The 18,810-nt window shown below is 44.9% G+C and overlaps 1 protein-coding gene across 2 annotated transcripts; it reads left to right on the top strand.

Annotated features, from left to right (window-relative positions):
- Nucleotides 1-3,751: 3,751 nt before the first annotated feature.
- Nucleotides 3,752-18,527, top strand: ACAT1 (acetyl-CoA acetyltransferase 1). Of its 2 annotated transcripts, none has more exons than XM_068670463.1 (12): nt 3,752-3,865; nt 5,577-5,624; nt 7,746-7,863; nt 8,688-8,783; nt 9,790-9,890; nt 12,261-12,404; nt 14,214-14,364; nt 14,930-15,025; nt 15,508-15,621; nt 16,027-16,091; nt 16,669-16,826; nt 18,162-18,527. In XM_068670463.1, the coding sequence occupies exons 1-12, from the start codon at nt 3,809-3,811 to the stop codon at nt 18,280-18,282; spliced, it is 1,269 nt and encodes a 422-aa protein (XP_068526564.1). In that variant the 5' UTR covers nt 3,752-3,808; the 3' UTR covers nt 18,283-18,527. The 2 variants fall into 2 exon arrangements, with proteins under 2 accessions (XP_068526564.1, XP_068526575.1); XM_068670474.1 differs by lacking the exon at nt 3,752-3,865 and adding an exon at nt 4,104-4,295.
- The last annotated feature ends 283 nt before the right edge of the window (nt 18,528-18,810 follow it).

The following is an 18,810-nucleotide window of genomic DNA, read 5'->3' on the forward strand; positions in this document are numbered from 1 at the left end:
AAAATCAGCAGCTTTCTTTAAAACACTGCACCAGGACTTGCTGCCTGCATCCCCAGCTCCCCCTGGAAACAGGCTGGGTAAATTCATGTGTAAGAAGTCCATAAACAAATCTCTTCTTGATTTTTACTTTTTGAAATATGAATTATCCTAAAAAAAAATAAAAATCTGAGGAAGCAACAGCTGCAAGGGGGAGGGAGGAGAACAATGAAGAGGGAGATCCCAGGGCCAAAACTGTAAAATGCTGGGGAGCAGCCTTGTCAGTGCCCACCATCTCTGTGAAGGCATCTCTGTGGCTTCTGCCTTGTGGAAAGAGACATGCCACAGCCAAAAGCATTTCTTCCCTCCTCCCCCTGCGGCATCCTCTGCTGCTGTGTGTGGCCACCATCCCATAACTTGGCATGAGGTCAGGGCACAGCTGCTGTAAATAAACTCTCCATTTATTTACCTTCCCACTTCCTAGGGGAAAGTGCACCCTGCTGCATCCCCAGGCACACGTGTGTATGAGGGAATGCTGGCTTAGGTGCATTTTCGGTTTGCCTCATTAAAGGAGTTCTTGCTGTATTTTTTGATGCTTGAGTAGGAGCTTCGTATCCTGGAATGTGTACTCTGGGGATGAGATGTTTCTTTTTCCTTTACTGAGCTTCTCTATCTGCTAGAGTTGTTCTGCAGCTTGAGACTGACTTGAATAAATGTTACTTCAGGAACATCTGTCCTCTTGTTGGAAAGTTAAAAATGCAAAGCAATAAAATAACTTCACTGTAGAGCTATGTTGTATGTTCCAAATACCCATAGACCTAACACTTATATCGCTGAAAACTGATAAACTACCCTGTGGGCCAGGGATGTAATGCTTTGTATGTTTTGAATGTCACATTCCTGCAGTGTCCTAAGCAGAAGATCACAGTGCATCACAGAGGTGCTTGTCCATGTACCAGCTAACCTGAGAAGCTACGGGCCTGTGTTGTGCTGTGCCTCGGGTGCAGCTTGGCTGCCGGGCCTGGCCTGTGCTGCACATTCCCCTTGGCTACAGGAAAAGTTCAGCTGCTTGATTGTGATGAAGGAACCTGTAGGAGCTCCCATGTGGACTGGCAATTACGCCACCTCATGTTCTTGTTATCTTAAAGGGAAGCAGCATGCTCTCCTGAGAACCCTTTTGTTTGGCTTGAGAAGTGGCATCTAGAACAGTTTTATTCCTTGACAATCCTATAAGAGCTCTGAAGACTTGGGGGAACCTCTCCATGATGGGATCTGCACCTTTCCATGATGGGATCTGGTGCCTGCCCCACCTCCCTGGTGTCCCATCCCAGTGCCTAATCACCCTTCCCATGAAGAAATCCTTCCTGGCTTCTAATCTAAGCCTCCTCTGGTGCGGTTTGAGCCTTTCCCTTGTGTCCTATCACTTCAATCAATATGTTTGGGAGTCCAAACACCTTTCCAGCTGGGATGATGTGAATGCTGGCCATGGTGCATGACGTTTGGCACAGTTGGCAGGATCCCAGTGAGCTCTGGCAAAGGGAGAGCGAGGAACAGACTGGGTGGCTGGCTGGCACACAGCCACAGCATTTGGCCAGGGTGACCTCCCTGTGGAGTTGGGAAAATGAGATGGAATTACCAGGATGCCTCACCTCAGCTGAAATAGTCTCAAAAAAAAAAAAAAAAAAAAAAAAAAAAAGGGAGAAAAACTCAGCAAGATTTGCATTGTGCTTGGTTGTCACCAAGATGCTTGATGCTTGAAATGAATATGCCACTGTTTTACTGTGAGGCAAGAAGGGTGAGAGCTGCAAATACTGCAGCTCAGAGCAGCCAGGGCTGGTGTGCCTGGTGCTGGGGTGTGCAGAGCAGGAGGGAAATCTGAGACACCAGGGGGTGGATGGTGGGAGGGAGATCTGCAGGACTTCACGCTCAGGAGTAGGCAGACAAGTCAGATGGTGGGATGTGGTAATGGCATCATTAATTCTTTGGGGATTAACGAAGCACAGAGGACCCCAGGGGCATCGCAGCACACCGTCAATATGCTCAGTTACATGGAGTCATAAAACTCTGCAGAAATAAACTAGCAAAGGCTGTGAGAGCAGTTATAGTGAGAATGGGAGCTTGGAGGAAACAGCACCCATTCGAATCCTCCTGAATTAGCGTGTTTGGGTGCTGTCTTGCAAAACCCTGTGGCTGCGCAGGGGCTGAGAGCACTGGATCTTCTGTGGAAATACCACTCCCTGTGAACGGGGCTGCAGGAAGCCTTAAAACTAGAGGATCCCTCGCCCTTTCATTGGGACACTGATGCAGTATCTTGAAAAGCATAGCTGAGGCTGGTTGGTATTTACTGGAACTCTAGCCACACGGTGAGGCATGTGTTCTCCGAATTTTGTAAGCACTGACAGGGAAGCTGTCACCCTGGGAATGCAAACCCAATTGTAAGGCAAGTGTCCCCCTTGCTTTGAAAGGACCGTGAACATCCCTGCAAAGAGCTGCACTCGGAAAAGAGGGCAGAGGTATTACTGTACTAGTGGGGCAGCATTTTGGGGCTGGAAAGGAGGCCTAAAGCACGTGAGCTGCAGAGAAAGGCTCCTCAGAAATAACAGTTCCTGGCACACCTAGGGAAGAGATGGATGGTAACCTAGCCCCTTACTTGCAGGGTTTGTATAAAGAAGCAAAGGGGAAAGGCCAAGGGATGCTGAAGCTGTGTCTCTTTTACTTGCCCCCCAGGCTGCCTGGCTGGCAGCAGGGCTTGGAAAGGTGTTGTCCCTCTCTATTGTAATAACAGGAGGCAATTGCTGGGGCTGTTGCCCCTGTGTCTGCCTTGTAACGCACTGCAGCTGCTGTAATAAGCAACAGGGTATAGCTATTTTAGATGACAAGTCAGAGGTAACCCTAATTTGTGGAAACCTGTCCTGGTTCCTCCAGAATAAATTAATAAATATTCAAATGGGGAAGGGGAGGCAGTTTGGTTTGTAAAGAAACTATGTGTGTCCTGGTGTGCAAAAGTAGGTTAACAGCTGTCGTATGCAGGTGTCCTTCCTCAGGCTGCAGGAGCTTCTGTCACCCTGTCAGGCCAGGCAGAGGCAAGCACCAGGCAAGGTGCTACCATCCTGCTGCGTGCCTTCTTTGCTGCAGCTGTTGGTAAGTCACAGGATCAGTGCTCCTTTTCCTGGGAAGCCCTTCAAGTTCAAGGGTACCCGCACAGGCACGTGATTTCTCGTGGGATTGTGCCTCAGTGCTTGGAGGACTGCGGTTTGTGCCCAAGGTGCAAAGCTGTCCTGCTGCATGGGTGCCATCCTGCTACCTGGGCTTACGGAGTGAGGGAGGTGGGGGCACAGGGTGTCGTGGGTGATAAAGCACAGCGGAAAATATGACAACCCAGCATTCTAAAATTGACGTGGTCAGGTGATGAATTTAACGGGCTGCCCAGGGAGGTGGTGGCGTCACCGTCCCTGGGGGTGTTCAAGGAGAGGCTGGACGTGGTGCTTGGGGACATGGGTTAGTGGGTGACACTGGTGGTAGGGGGATGGTTGGACCAGATGATCTTGGAGGTCTTTTCCAACCTTAACGACTCTGTGATTTATTTCCATGGGGGCAAAGCGAGGTCCCCACAGCATCAGAGCCTCATGGGGACGGGCGGTGCCCACAGCGACCCCCCCCTGAGGCGACCCCCTCAGCCCCGTGAGGCGGGGCGAGGGCAGGGCTGACATGGCACCGCGCCCAGCCAATAGCAGGGCCGATCGCGGTCCCGCCTCCGCCGCGCGGACCAATGGGGAGGCGGGAGGGGGAGCGGGGCGGTGCTGTCCGTGAAGGTGACGGGGCCGGCGGCAAAATGGCGGGCGCGGCGGGGCTGGGCCGGCGGCGCGCGGCCGTGGCCGGGCTGCTGCGGGTGAGGCGCGGGGCGGGGGGGGCGGCGGGAGGGGAGTGGGGGGCGCTGCTCGGCTCCGTCCTGTCACAGGCCCGGCACCGCTGTGCGGCCCCGGGGGCTCAGCCAAGGTCATGGCTGTGTCTGAGGAGGAGGAGGAGAAGGAGAAAGAGGAGGAGAAAAAGGGAGGGGGAGGAGGAGGAGGAGGAGGAGGAGGAGGGAGGGAGGAGGTGAGGTAGGGGCAGGGGCAGGGGCAGGGGGAGTGAGGGGCTGTGAGGAGCTGTGAGGCAGCTCCCCGCCGCCCGGAAAGTCTGGTTTTGTTCTTCTTATTATTTTTTTTTAAGTAACAAGCCTTTTGGTGGCACGGAGCATGGCCGCGGCTGGCAGGAGGCGGCTGCAGCGCTGCCTCCTTCCCTTGCGGTGCGCCTCAAAGGCGGGGGCCGGGCGGGATCTGGTGAGCAGCGGGATCCAGTGCGGGGCCCTGCAGGGGGGATCTGGTGGGGGGGGGTCCGGGAGGGATCCTGGGGGCACGGGTGTGGGGGGGGTGAGGGTGCTGTGAGGGGTTTGGTGCCAGCGAAGCCTTCACAGCCCGTGCTGGAGCCCGGTGCGGATGAAGGGCGCTTTGAGAGGAATTTTGTTCAAAATTCTGCGTTGGAAACCCTACCCTGAGCTGGGAGGGGGGAAAATAATGTAAAAATCGGAAAAAGGGCTTTTGTTAGTTGGAGCTTGTCAGGTGGAGAGAGAAACAGGCTGTGCTTTGAGCTGTCAGCGCAGTACAGCGGGCTTGGCTGTGAGGTGGATGGTGCCTCTGGTGTCTGGGGGTGGTTTTTACTTTTAATTAGCAGTTCTTCAGCTCATCCAGCGGTCAGAGTGCCATCAGTGTGCTGGAACGTGTTCTGAGTAAATGGCTCGACCTCTTTGTGTTTTAAACGTCTGGTTTCTGCTGGAACATAGCTCCCAAGGTTTGCAGTAACACCTGCGGGTGTATCTCTGCCCATAGCACTGCTGCTCACATGGAGCTCCCTGCCCGTGGGTCATTATGTCCAGGTGTGGTTTCTGTCCTTTCCTAGGTTTCATTGGCATCTCTTGTAGCATTCTGAGCTTGCTATTCCCATTTTGCTCACGAAATGCCAATGAAACGATGCTGTAGGTGTGAACTGCCACCATTTAAAAAGCAGTGAATTTAATGAAAGCAGTGGATGGACTGAAGTCCGGAGAAGCAGACAGACTGTTGCTGTATTGCTGTAGACAGACTAATGCTTCTCAAGATGGGTAGCTCCCTGGCTGTCGGACTGCTTGTAAGTGTACATAGCCAGGCACTAGGACGGGTTGCCCAGGGAGGTGGTGGAGTCACCGTCCCTGGGGGTGTTCAAGGAAAGGTTGGATGTGGTGCTTGGGGACAGGGTTTGGTGGGTGACAGTGGTGGTAGGTTGGTGGCTGGACCAGATGATCTTGGAGGTCTCTTCCAACCTTAATGAGTCTATAACAGATTTTCCAAAAATAAAATGCTTTTTGTTTTTGAAAGAGTATCTGATTATTTTTTCAGAAGATATTTTTATCATAGATGTTATGGTGAGACTTTGTATTAGATGATATATAAAAAAGGCATTTTTTGTGTTTTAATAGTCTTTGCTTCTAAAAGTACTTTTTGGGGAAAAATACTTCTGTGGAAGTGGTACTTTACTGAAATGTATTGGCTTTCTTCATATGAAATTAAGAGGTCTTTATTTTTCAGGCTTTGAAGTATACAAGCCGTGGCTATGCATCACAGCGTACTTTAAATGTAAGTATAAAGTACCATCTGAGCACCATCAGTATAAAGTACCATCCCTGCTATATTTGCTTCTTAACCTCTGAAGTTCAGAAAGTTATCACAAGAAACCTGCATTGTTGACAGCGTGTCTCTTGCCCAAGTCACGTTACTGCAAAAATTGGAATAAAGGTCAAATTTCCCAATTTTTTTTTGCTTTGCTGACTGTTAATGTGGAACAGAACTGGTTAGAATTACATCAGGTAACTTAAATTTAATGTAGCTCTCTACCATTTGTTGGAGAATACAGATGATGTCAATACAGATGATGCTCTTTGAAATGATTTGTGTGCTATTCCCCCTCCTGTGCTGTTGTAATGTGAACGATTAATACATTAACAATTAACATTATTATCACTTAAGTCAATCACGGCTCCAAAGAAGGAGATACAGGAACAGACCAAATATAACTTGTCCTTTTTTTTTCTGGTTTAAATATTTTCTAGTGTTTTGTTTCTTTGCTTGTCCCTGAATAAAGAAGTCAAGGTGAGACCCTGTGAAGTTTGACCAAACTTCCATTTAAACCAGCACAGTTGGAGTTTTTGCTGATTGTTATCAGTAGCTGTCCAGGATAACCAGAGATCAGAAACGTGCATCTTTGTGGTGCCAGGTCATCGTGCTGCTCTTCCAGGGTTAGCAGGTAGTCACGCTGATGTAACATCAAAGCCAAGAGGCAAAATAAAATAAATCTGTTTCAAGAGACTACTAAGCATGGATTGAATGTCATACCATGTCTGAAACCACTGTTTACACATAAGCAGATCTTTAATCTGATGGAGTTTTAGCAAAGCCTGGTAGGTTTCTTGCTCTTCCAAGGCCCAAGGTGGTACTTCACTAAGCGTGGGGTTAATGTTCATATAACTGCAGTGGAATCGGGAGGGAAGCTCCAGTGATGACAATACTGTCTGTGGGGTACAGACCCTGTCAGTACACTGCTGTTAAACTCCCTGGCATTTGGTAGGACACCTTTATGCATTAGTGCAGTGGGTTTGAGGAGCTGACCAAATGGAGGTTGCTTAAGCAGGGTCACCTTGAGCGTATTTCCCAGGACAATTTCCAGGCGGCTTCTGAGGATCCCCGAGGAGGAGACCCCACAGTCCCTCTGGGCAGCCTGTGCCAGGGCTCCGTCACCCGCCCAGCACAGCAGTGCTGCCTGGTGCTCAGAGGGAGCCTCCTGGGTGCCCGGCTGTGCCCATGGCCTCCTGTCCTGGCACTGGGCACCACTGAGCAGAGCCTGGCTCCGGCCTCTCTGCACCCTCCCGTCAGGGATTTAGGGACACGGATGAGATCCCCCTGAGCCTCCTCTTCTCCAGGCTGAGCAGCCCCAGCTCTCCCAGCCTCTGCTCACAGCAGAGATGCTCCAGTGCCTTCATCGTCCTGCTGGCCCTGCCTTGGGCTCTCCCCAGTGTGCCCAGGTCCCTCTGGTACTGGGGAGCCCAGAACTGGACCCAGCACTCCAGGTGTGGCCCCACCAGTGCTGAATAAAGGGGATGAATCACTTTCCTTGACCTGCTGGCAACACTTCAGTTTATGCAGCCCAGGTTGTCCTCAGCCTTCATAGCAGCGAGGGCACGTTGTTGCCTCAAGTTCAAGCTGGTGTCCACCAGGATCCCCAGGCCCTTCCTCTGTGCTGGGATGCATCGCTCCTGAGCTGAGAGGAGGGGATCCTGGAATATTACCCAGCTCTCTTGGGACCCTCTTCCCTGCAGGGCCCTGGGACTCTTTCGGGTATTGCCCACCCCAGGGCAGAGCTCAGTGCATTCCAGCTGTCCTCTCGTTTGAAGGACAACCTCACACCTCAGCCTCCCAGCCTGTGTCCCTTCACTGCAGTGCCCCAGCCATCAGAGCCACCCTGCCCCAACTCTGTCCTCCCACAAGACTGTGGCCCTGCAGCTGTGCCCAGATCCCCAGTTCTTTGTGCATTTGTTATTCCTCGTGCTGCATGCATTCATAAAGATAATTCTGGTGCTGTGAGCTACTTGCAGGATAAAAGGGAAGCTGTGACACGAATAAAGTGAACAAATTTAAAACATTGCTGTGTGTGTGTGCATGTGTAATGATGCTGTGACTTTCACTCCGTGCTTTTCCTCTTAGGAAGTGGTGATAGCGAGCGCTGCAAGGACGCCAATTGGCTCTTTCCAGGGATCTCTCTCATCACTGCCAGCCACCAAACTGGGATCCATTGCAATTAAAGGAGCAATTGACAGAGCTGGTAAATATATATATTTTTTTTTTTTTCATGAGAAAACATCAGACAGCTCTGAATGTTGTCAGTCCGGGTCTTCTGGTTTTAAGTTGCTTGTTAAACAGAAGGCTCTGGTGTCTTGTTTTGTTTTTACTTCTAGTGCTTTTATATCTTTATCCACAAATGGTATTTAAATAAACCTGCTTCAGTCTGAATTAAATGCTGCTTCTAAAAGCAGAATATGATTTAGGAATATCTGTGCTAATCCAAATCCCACTGAACAAGCTAATTGTCTGGCTGTAGTTCTGTGACACCCCTAAGCTACTTGCTGCTGAAACCAGGGCTCTGTCCTTGTCCTCTCCATTTCTTGACATGGGTACTCACACTTGTCTGACACCCCTGTGAGCCTTTTCATAGACTTTTAAATCAGGCAAAAAGTCACTTTGGAGAAGAGGAGGGTTAATTTTCTACAGATTTGGCTTCTTGAAATAGCAAATTACAAGAACTTTACACCAGGGCTGTTGCAAGAGAAGCAGTGGGAGAGCAGGCCCCTTCCATGTGGTGGCAGCTGGCTGTTAGCTTGGCTTGCAGGCATTAAACCAACAAACCCGTTTCTTTGGACATAATTCTTGGAGGTAGAAAGCTTTGTGGATCTGGGATCCCCAGTTCCTCATGTCCTAAGAATGTGGGGATCCAGATCTGGAAGGCACCAGACCTGGAGTGCTTTCAGCACACGGGTTGGATGTGGCATGCTTTGTCCCTTTACTATGGGAAACTGTAATGGGAAGGCTCGTAAAAGGGAATCACAGCTTTTGTGAGAAGAATCTCAAATCAGGAGTTTTGTTTTATAGGTATCCCCGTGGAAGAAGTGAAAGAAGTGTACATGGGGAATGTCTTGCAGGCTGGGCAAGGACAAGCTCCGGCAAGGCAAGCAGTCCTGGGCGCAGGTACGCAGTGTCCTGACGGGGCTCAGGGTGGTCTCACCTTTCTGCAGAGAGCTGCTGGTGAACTGGAGGGGTTGGAGCCCTCAGCTAAGGCGGGGTCTGGATCTGAGCCCAGCCCTTCAGCAAGACAGGCTGCACATGCTGCTCTTCCTGTGGGGGGAAAGGCTCTGTTGTAGCCATGTAAGTGAGCCAACAGTGCCAGTGCTCAGGAATCAGTTTTCGCATGACTACATTGACTACAGCACAAATTTCTTCTCCCTTTTGCTGTAGGGCTGGCTTTCCATGCCTTAGTACGGTTCTAAAAAAATGTATGGGTCCAGGCAGAACTGGGTGCTTCCTTGTCTGTGTCCCTGTACTTGTTTGAAAGAGAAGGAACCCCTGCTACCAGGGGCAAAGGGGTGGATATGGCTCTTTTCTCTCCCCTGGCCAGTTTCCCCACCTCATGGCTGGCATGGAGGTGATGTGCTGGTAGCGGAGCCGTAGGACAGAGGCACCCATGCAGGGCTTTGGAGCCCAGCTGTAAGAAAGAGAACGCAAAGCTGTTGTCCTGAACACTCAGTAGCAGTAATAACATCTCAGTGATTATGTTGGTGACACCTAATAAGTTTGGTCGTGTTCGGTACTGCATAGGTTGAGAGTTCCTGTACTGCTGGGATAATTTCTTGTAGGATTTAGCAACTGGCAGCAGCTTGTTCGTGGCTTTTCAGTTGTGTGCTTCTTAGAGTCAGGGGTCAGGCTGTGAGGAGGAGGAATAGTGCTGTTCTCTGATCTGCTGCTGTCTGAATCCTCACTTGCTTCCTCTCGTCACCTGAGTCTGTTGCCTGAAGGAGAGAAGTGACAGAAGTCTCCAAGGACAGTAATCAGGGGTGAAGTTGGGCAGGCCAAATAATGCTAGCTGGATGCCCTGGGGTTACATAAAAATTAGTCCCATATGAAATCTTGTTGAAACACCAACACAGAGGTAGTCTGCCCTTAAATAATAGCTGTTTGTGTAACTTACTTGACTTAGGTCTGCCCATCTGCACTCCTACTACAACTGTCAATAAGGTCTGTGCTTCAGGAATGAAATCAATCATGATGGCAGCACAAAGCCTGATGTGTGGGAGTCAGGTATGTGAATTTTGGTGCTGTTTTATGGAAAAAACACACAACTGATGTTGTAGATCCCGTCCTGCTGATGGCTGGGGTCCTTGATTTGGGGCTGTGTTTTGACTTGCAATAATGGAGCTAATTAGCGAGGTTTTATTTAGGTCATGCAACCTTAATGTTATAGTTACTCAAATATGTTTTGGTTTAAGTCAGGACAAAAAAAAAAGTGTTGTAGTTAGGGAACTGTCAGATTAATTTTTAGAGCTGTGCAAGTAGGGTAGATTTTGGTTTATGGTATTTGCATCCTCTCCTTATTGTACCTCCTTCCCCCCCCCAAAAAAAAATAAAATAATAAAGGAGCTTCAAGCTTTCTGATTTGAAAATTCAAGATTTTTTCCCCCTAAATTTAGATTTTGTTGAAAGAGATTTAATCTTGCCTTTCAGATCCTTTTACCACATAAATGAATTAAATGTACATATTAAAACAATCTTGTTTCAAAGTACATTAAAGATGTTTCAGGCTTTTTATTGCTACCAAAGAAGCTGAAACTATTGTTGCTGAACAGCATTTTCATTGAAGAGCTTGTTGGAGGGGAATTACTCATCTCTGCCAACTGTATTCTAAGATTTTCTGTATGAATAGGAAAAATTCTGTACTTGAATGGAAGGATGAGACAATGCACCATTTTCACCAAGCTGCTAAATGCTTGGCAGCAAAGAATAATACAGAAGTGTGAATTAGAAACAGTTTTGCTTTTAATTCTGAATCTAAAACATTTGGCAACATCCTTTCTCTAAAGTGCAGATACTGTGAGTTCAACATATATTTTTGGCTTACAAAATAAATGGCTCATAAGTGAGAAATATACTTACCTCTGTATACATTATCCCCCATGTGAAAATAGCATTTTTTTAAGCTGGGCAGCTGCATGCTGCTTTGGGCTCGCTGTGCAGGGAGCAGCACTTCACCCAGTGCCTGCTGAACTCGGTGGAAGTCCTCCCGCTGGACTTTGAATCAGGTCCAGCTGTGGAAACAGCCACGTTTTGGATTTAGTAACGTGCCTCCAGCGAGTTCACTGCAGTGGGCACGGATGTGGTTGGTTTGACAGCCACAGGCCGTGCGCTCTGAAGGAAGCTGGGCTTTGAGCTGAGTTTGGCACTGCTCTGCCACCAGCCCAAGCAAAAGCAGACCCGCTGCACAGTTAGTGCTCTCAGAGCTATAAATAATGCCTTTTTTTTTTTTTTTTTTTGGGGGGGGGTTGTTTTTCTTGGCTGCAGACTGCGAGGTATCTGTGGTGGGAACCAGGGATAGATCCCAGAGGCTTGAGTCAGTGCGCATTTAGCATTGTACAAACAACTGCTTTAACTCCAAGTCTTTCACGTGATGGAGCTGAAATGCACACGACTCCTGTGCCTTTGCTCTATTGCTGCTCCCGTGCCTCAGCTGCCTTTCCCATTTCCCTGCCTTTCCATTTGTCTGCAGCCTCATTTGTTTTCTTTATTACTCCATGCTGCTGTTCCTGTATCCAAACCATTATTTTTGTCTCAATTGTGAGACCTAATTATTACTCTTTTGATATAAAATATCTTTTCTAGTTATATTATCAGTCTCAAAGACTAATGCTACTTTTTTTTTTAATTTTTCTTGCAATTTTTTGTATCTCAAAATTGCCATTAATCACAGCTGAGAGTCTGTTCTTCACACGCTGAGGTGCCAGGGCTTTTACGGGTTGTAGCCTGATGAAGAGCAGATATGTGTATGGTCCTCATAGCTGTTTGTATTTGTTCTGTCTCAGCTTGGAAAATAAACTGATTTATCAACACCCACAATGATTCGGCTTAATTCAAGTTCAGTGATCTTTATTTTTTAAAGTCACTTTTTTTTTTTCTGGAATTTCAGATGAAAAAAACTGAAGTCATCTCTCTTTAGGTAGTGAGGTGTAACAATATTACATAAAACTGCAGGTACTTCTAAACTTCTGTCTCTTGATTGATCTCTTAGATTCTGGCTGCTGCTTGTTCCATAGGGAGCTGCTAACGAAGAGCAAAAATGAGAAATTTAGAGGAGAAAGAAACTGTTTAAAGTAAAACTTACAATCTGATCTTGGAAGCTTTTGGAGTAAAAGTGCAAGAGACCAACGTGGCTCTTGCAGCTTTCCAAAATTACATTCCAGGTAAAAGTCCAGCTGCTCTGTCAGCACAGATTAGCTCTCTTCAGCTGTTGTCCCTGCTGTTTGCCTTCAAAATGCATAATTTTTTTTTTTCCCTTTTTCTCTAAGACTCTTCAGAAATACAAAGTGTCCACTCTTAAGCTTTTCTTAGTATCTGTTCCCAGAAGTCATGTAGAACACGCTGCATTATTAATAATTTGAACGTGTTTTGTTTGAGCAGGATGTAATGGTTGCTGGTGGAATGGAGAGCATGTCTAACGTTCCCTATACAATGAGCAGAGGAGCAACACCGTACGGAGGAGTAAAACTGGAAGATCTGATAGTAAAAGATGGACTCACAGATGTCTATAACCATATCCATATGGTAAATATTCCTGCAGAATTCTGAATTATCCACCATACACCTCATGCTGCTTTGAAGACATTTATTATTAGGCTGCTTCATGTAGCAGACCTAGAAATTAGGAACATTGAGGGAGGAAAATGTTTTCCATTTCTAGGCTTCCTGCAGTAACTGTGATGGACAGACTACACAGAAGGTCAAAACAGAGTAGAAAATTGTGTTAATGTTTATTTGTCTCTCATTGAAGCCTGAACAGCCTAGAACAGGGATTGAAAAAACCAACCACCCCACAATTTCTGCCACTGCTTTCTCTCTTGGTGTAGGAGAGAGCAGTCGAGTTACTTGTGTTTGGGGGTAACCACTTCTTAGGGCTTGGTGGGCTCTCATGTTTGCTTTCCCTCCCATGTACATACCTCCTATCTTCTGTTAGAAGGTTGGAGTCAGCTGATGCACTTGGCTCATCGGCACGGTAACTTACATCAGACAAACAGCTGCAAACTGGGGATGGGTGTGGAAAAATTCTGATGTGAAGATAGTGAAGAGCAAGCATCAGGAAAGAACATTTTGAAAGGAGAGGAACTATTTTCAGCGTACCAACATTTCTGAACCTTGCCTCTAGTAATTCACAGTTGTAGGGTGTTATTTACTGCCAAGTTAGTGTTCTTGCTACTGTCCCTGAAAACATCTCATGAAGAATGTTCTGCAGTCTGTAGCTGTTCCATGTCCTTGGTACAGACCTCACTGCTTTTGCTGTATTGGTTTTGCAGTAACGTGCATGCTGCTTAGGCTATTGGTTGAAAACCATTCATGAATTTCAGCTAAAATGGTTTTTGACCATGAGGATTTTTATTTTTTTTATAGGAATGCAAACACTGACTTCGCTAGTTCCTGGTGGGCAGGGGGAAACCTCTGGGAGCTTGGTGTAATACACAAAGTTTTAATAGACTGGGACGCTATTTCAGAAATGTGTGTTTTTATTATAGGAGCTGTAGGTTGCTTGGAGAATTCTTAATGGTCTGTGAGAGAAAATAAAGGAAGGACCATCCGATGGCTTTAGGAACTCACCCGTGTCTGTGTTCTGGCAGTAGGCCAAGTTGCTGGTGCTGTGAACACTTCACGTGTGCAAAGTGTGCAGAAGTGAACTTGTTTGAGGAACTGGGGGAACAGTACTAGAGGGTTTTGTGGTGATTGAGTTTTCTGCAGAAATGAGAGGCCGAACAAAATCTCATTCAGAATAAATCTTTTACGTTGACTGAATGAGTATCCTTTTTATTTATTTATTTTTAAATTTTGTTCCCAGGTGTTGGGCCAACGTTGATAACAAATAAGGATTATATAATTTTGATGGATTAATCTATTTATGATTTGATTATTTCATTCTAATTATTTCATTCCAGTTATTAGACAAAAAGTATTCAGGCAGGTATTTGTTGACCCATTCCTGTAACCTTTGGAATAGACCAGCCAGCAGTGGCATGGGAACGCTAGGAAGATGATGCAAACACACTGCTCTGTGGCTGAGCAGTGTTCTTCAGTCTCTGAAGAAGTCAGCCTAAGCACTTTAAAACTTGCTTTGCATGCAGTTCTTTAATTTACTCAAAAGCCTTGTAAGGAGTGTTCCTTCCCAGCTGGATTATCTGGATCCAGAGAACAGGTGCTAAATCTGAAGTTCACACTTTAAAGGCAGAAGCTTCTGGTTGATCATGATTGTAGAAATGAACACCAAATATTAGCCACGTTCAATTCTGAAAATCTGCTGTCTTTTTTATTTAAGTTTCTAGTTCACCTCTCCAGAAATACCAAACATAACGTGTCTGATTTTTCTCCAAGGGCAACTGTGCTGAGAATACGGCGAAGAAGTTCACCATTTCACGAGAGGAACAAGACACTTATGCCATAGGCTCTTACACAAGGAGCAAAACAGCCTGGGATTCGGGAATACTCAAAAATGAAATAGTTCCTGTCACTGTTTCAAAAAAAGGTATTATGGAAAGGTGTGATAAAATGAGTTGTTTCTCATTGAAAGCCGTAATGTCTGTATTTAGTACAAATGATGCTGCGTAAATATGCAGATCTCAAGAACATACAAAACCCCTACCTGTGTATGTATATCTATATTATTACTTCAGAAGAGCTAAGAATTTTCTGCTATGCAGACTTTCTGATGACCAGCAGTCAATCACCTGTAATCTGATTTTATTTTAATTTTTCTCTAATGTTACATACTATATTTTTTTTTGTATGTTGGATGACTAGGTATTGAATCTAGCTAGAACAGCTTGATGACATGTTCTAATTTCTCTGTAAATCACCTTAAAAATATGTTTTGTCCCTTTCATTCACCCATCAAAGAGTATAAATGGATTTGCTGTGAATAAATGGGATCGAGGAATATATATTTTTTTTCATTTTCACACACTTTTGAGATGCATAAATTAGTTACATTTTTCAGCTAAAATGAATTGTTTAAATAAGGCAGCATTTAATTGAAGAACGTGTTAAAAATGGACTGTACTACAAAAATCTCAACTGAATTTGAATTTCAGGAAAGCCGGATACAGAAGTGACAGAAGATGAAGAATATAAACGTGTGGATTTTAGTAAAGTTCCAAAGCTGAAAGCTGTTTTCCAAAAAGAAAATGGTAAATATTGTTAAATCAACTGCTTAATTGTTTACCAGGTACACAGATTCTTTGTTAGAGTGAAGGGTACTGATTGCACTGACAGTGAACCATTAACTTTTAAATGCCTGCGAAGGAAATATCCTACCAAGAAATTCAAACCTTGTTTTCACACCAGTATAAGCTGGCCTGAGTGAAAAGAGGTGGTCCAAGAGCCTGTAGAACAGTGAGAACCTTAAGTTGGTGTTCACTCGCAGCTACGTCTTAACTGGAATCCTGCATTAATGCTGGCGGTGCTGCTGGCGTGGAACACGTGAACTCCCATTTTGATAAAGCGTATGAATACATGGGGCTATATTTGTTCAATCAAACTCATCTGAAAAAAAATAATAATAATGAAAAATTGCTAGTTAACTCAGTGCAGTATCTATTACCAAGGGCCTGGGCGATGTACCTGGGCTGTGCCATTTTCCCATGTTTAAACAATGCGTTACCTTTTCTAGGAACGGTTACAGCTGCTAACGCCAGCACTCTGAATGACGGAGCAGCTGCCCTGGTTCTGATGACTACAGAGGCAGCCAAGAGACTGAAAGTTAAACCTCTGGCACGGATAGTTGGTGAGTTTTTTCTTACCTTTTGACTACAGCACTGGAAAATATCCTTCTAGCATATTTATACTTTGACTGAGAATCCTGTTTGTCCTGTTAGCCTTCATAGGACAGAAAAGATGAGGCCTCAGGCATATGGCTGTATCTTCTTAATACAGTCCTTGATATCTTAAGTGTCATACCAGCAAGCTGTTAGTCATAAACAGTTTTCTATGTGGAATAACATCAAACATCTGCAAAAAAATGTTACTAAGCAACTCATTTGAGACATTACACTTCAGGTGTATCTGTTTTCAGGGACCATCATATTCAGAATTCTGCCTTGACTGGGATTGCTGTTTGCACAAATGAAAATTGTATATGCTAAAAATAAAAGGTGTTTAAACATCTTTTTTGACTTTTTTTTGTGTACAGCTTTTGCAGATGCTGCTGTCGATCCTATTGACTTTCCTATTGCACCTGCATATGCTGTTCCCAAGGTAGGAATCAAACTGCTCGTTTTCTGAAAGACAGCAAAATTCCTCAGTGCTGGATCGTTGGTTGAAACCTTGGTGTATCTTCCTGAAATTAACACTGAAACTATGATTTTTTCATAAATACAAACTATAGGTGTTTTTCAGGGGATCAAGGCTAGAGTGTACATCTTCAAATTCACAAACTTAGAATTTTTCTTGGAAAAGAATATTGCTTTCTACTGCTTTCACCAACTTTGGCCTTGTTTACACTTCTGCAATTAAGCAGCTGGTGTGGCTAAAAGGCAAAATAAATATGGTTATACAGGTATAGACTAGTTCAGAACGAAACTATTGGCAGCTGTATGGCAGTACTGTCTGACTTTAAATGTACTTTGTGTATCAGTGGTCTTTGTATAAATGTGAGGAAAACATGTTCCCGTCATAGGATACTCTCCATTTCTTCCTTTTCAAAAACTAAATTTGTGCTCCAGTACCTCAGTTTTGCTTTTTTCCATCTGAAAATAGACCTAATTAGTTCTGCAAAGTACTTTTAGCTTCCTATTTTTTTCACAGAAATTATTATTCTGATAAATATTTCTAGATTCTAAGTGAGACAGGCCTGAAAAAAGAAGACATTGCAATGTGGGAAATCAATGAAGCCTTCAGTGTCGTGGTGCTGGCCAACATTAAAATGCTGGGCATCGATCCGCAAAAAGTAAACATTAATGGAGGTGCCGTCTCTCTCGGGCATCCAATAGGGTACGTAAAAGAAGCATTGGTTTTTGTTTTGCATTGTTTTTTATTCTTCATGGAGGCGCTGCCTTCTACATGCTGCTAACATACTCGATTTTATTCTCAAATTTAATGCAAGTAGGAAGAGGCGTAAGAAATTAAACAGCAAGTGCATGTGTACTTGCATTAATTCAGGTGTTAGATGTCAGGGTACTTTGAAAAGAGTATGATCACAGTTTTGTTTTCACAAGTAGCTACCACCTTTTATAAAAGCTTGCTTGTTACCACAGCTATCCAGGTTTACGAAGCTTTGAAAAAAATCACTGCTAACGTGAGAAAATAAACAGTAATAATTAATCAACCAGTTAAGCTAGTAAAATGTACAGATAAAGTTTTGAAAATAGCCTAAGGACTTTAAGTACAGGGACTTGAATTTCCTTGTATCAGCAAAGTGAAATTCCTAGTCTTGTCCCAAGTATTCCCTGCAGGGAAGCCAAATGTTGTCCATCACCTAATGCAGCAGATGGGGAAACCCTGAGGGATGTCCGTGGGGCTATTGTGTGCTCTGAAGTTCCTTCACCTGCCTGAATTCCCTGCTGTGTTCTCCAGGAGCTGTAATTTACTCAGGACTCAAGTATATCTCATTAGGCCTTCTTAAGGGCGGTGAGGCTGCAAGCTCCAGGGCTGCGAGGACAAATCCATGTCAGATCTGCTAGCTACACGTAGGTGAGAAGGAGCCATGCTGTACAGCTGGAAGCAGTTGGAGTACTTCGTGGTTCAGAAGTTTGCCTTCACTAGATCTTTGCCAGCATAATCTGTCAAGATATGCTGATGTCTCCTGTAGAATAGCAGCTTCCTCTGATAAGGGAATAGGAATTTTTGTCTTAAAACACAATTTCTACAGCCTGATGACAGCATTTACATGTCTTAACTTGGCATGAGCTGGATGAGTGTACTGTACTGCATTATAGCAAGCTGTAACCAAAGAAACTGAAATGAATCATTAGTTTTTTTTTTGTTTGTTTGTTTTTAATAGTAGAGACTTAACATTACTTTCTTTGAAAGATCTTTGATACTGGCAGAGATGCTATGTAATACATGGAACACCTAGAGGTGACTTCCTTTTTCAGAAGAAACGTGGAGGTTCTGTTTGTGCATATGCAGAAATCTTTCTGCTCGTTAATACTGTAGCTAAAGAAAAACAGCCCACACTGCTTCTAAATGTAGGTTTGTTCTTTTTGTTGGTTTTATGTTCTTAGTTTTGTTTCTTTCCAATGAATCAGTTCTATATATTCTGCCAATGATCTTGTTTGAGCCAAATTTCCTTCAACCTAAGGTGTGCATATTCTTTCTTTTAATCAGAATGTCTGGAGCGAGAATTGTTGTTCACATGGCCCACGCCTTGAAACAAGGTCAGTATGGGCTGGCAGGAATCTGCAACGGTGGAGGTGGTGCTTCTGCCATACTCATTGAGAAGTTGTAGGCCCACACAGCTGCTGGAAACAAAGCCTTAACCATGCTGACGTGAGTGATGAGCAGCACCTGTTACATCCCACCTCTGAGTGGTGGAATTCCTTAATGGCTGTTGTAAAATTTCTAAAACATCACCAATACAGACAATGGGGCTTTTGTAACTTTGACTCAATGCAAGTTTTTATACAGCACAAGAAAAAAATAAGAAATCATGATGATGTATCAAGACCTGACAATAAAGAATGTCTATGTCAACTGTGCTCCTGTCACTTCCTTCTCAAATGCCACTGAAACTGACTTCTCTGGGTAGGTCATGTAATGCTGCTAGTAGAACAACTACCTTCTTAGAGTGCAGTTGCTTAATTTGCTATTTTAAAGTTATTAATTACTTCAAGCCTGCTTAGCACACAGCTTTCACAAGAGATAAACACTTAAACACTTCAAAGTTCTTTCAGCTGGGGTTTAAGATACCTGGTTTCTTATTTTGCCATTAATTTCATCAGGAAGTCCTCTTTATCAGATGCTTGAAGACATAGCA

The sequence above is a fragment of the Anas acuta genome, chromosome 1, assembly GCF_963932015.1.
Source record: "Anas acuta chromosome 1, bAnaAcu1.1, whole genome shotgun sequence".
Taxonomy (NCBI): domain Eukaryota; kingdom Metazoa; phylum Chordata; class Aves; order Anseriformes; family Anatidae; genus Anas; species Anas acuta.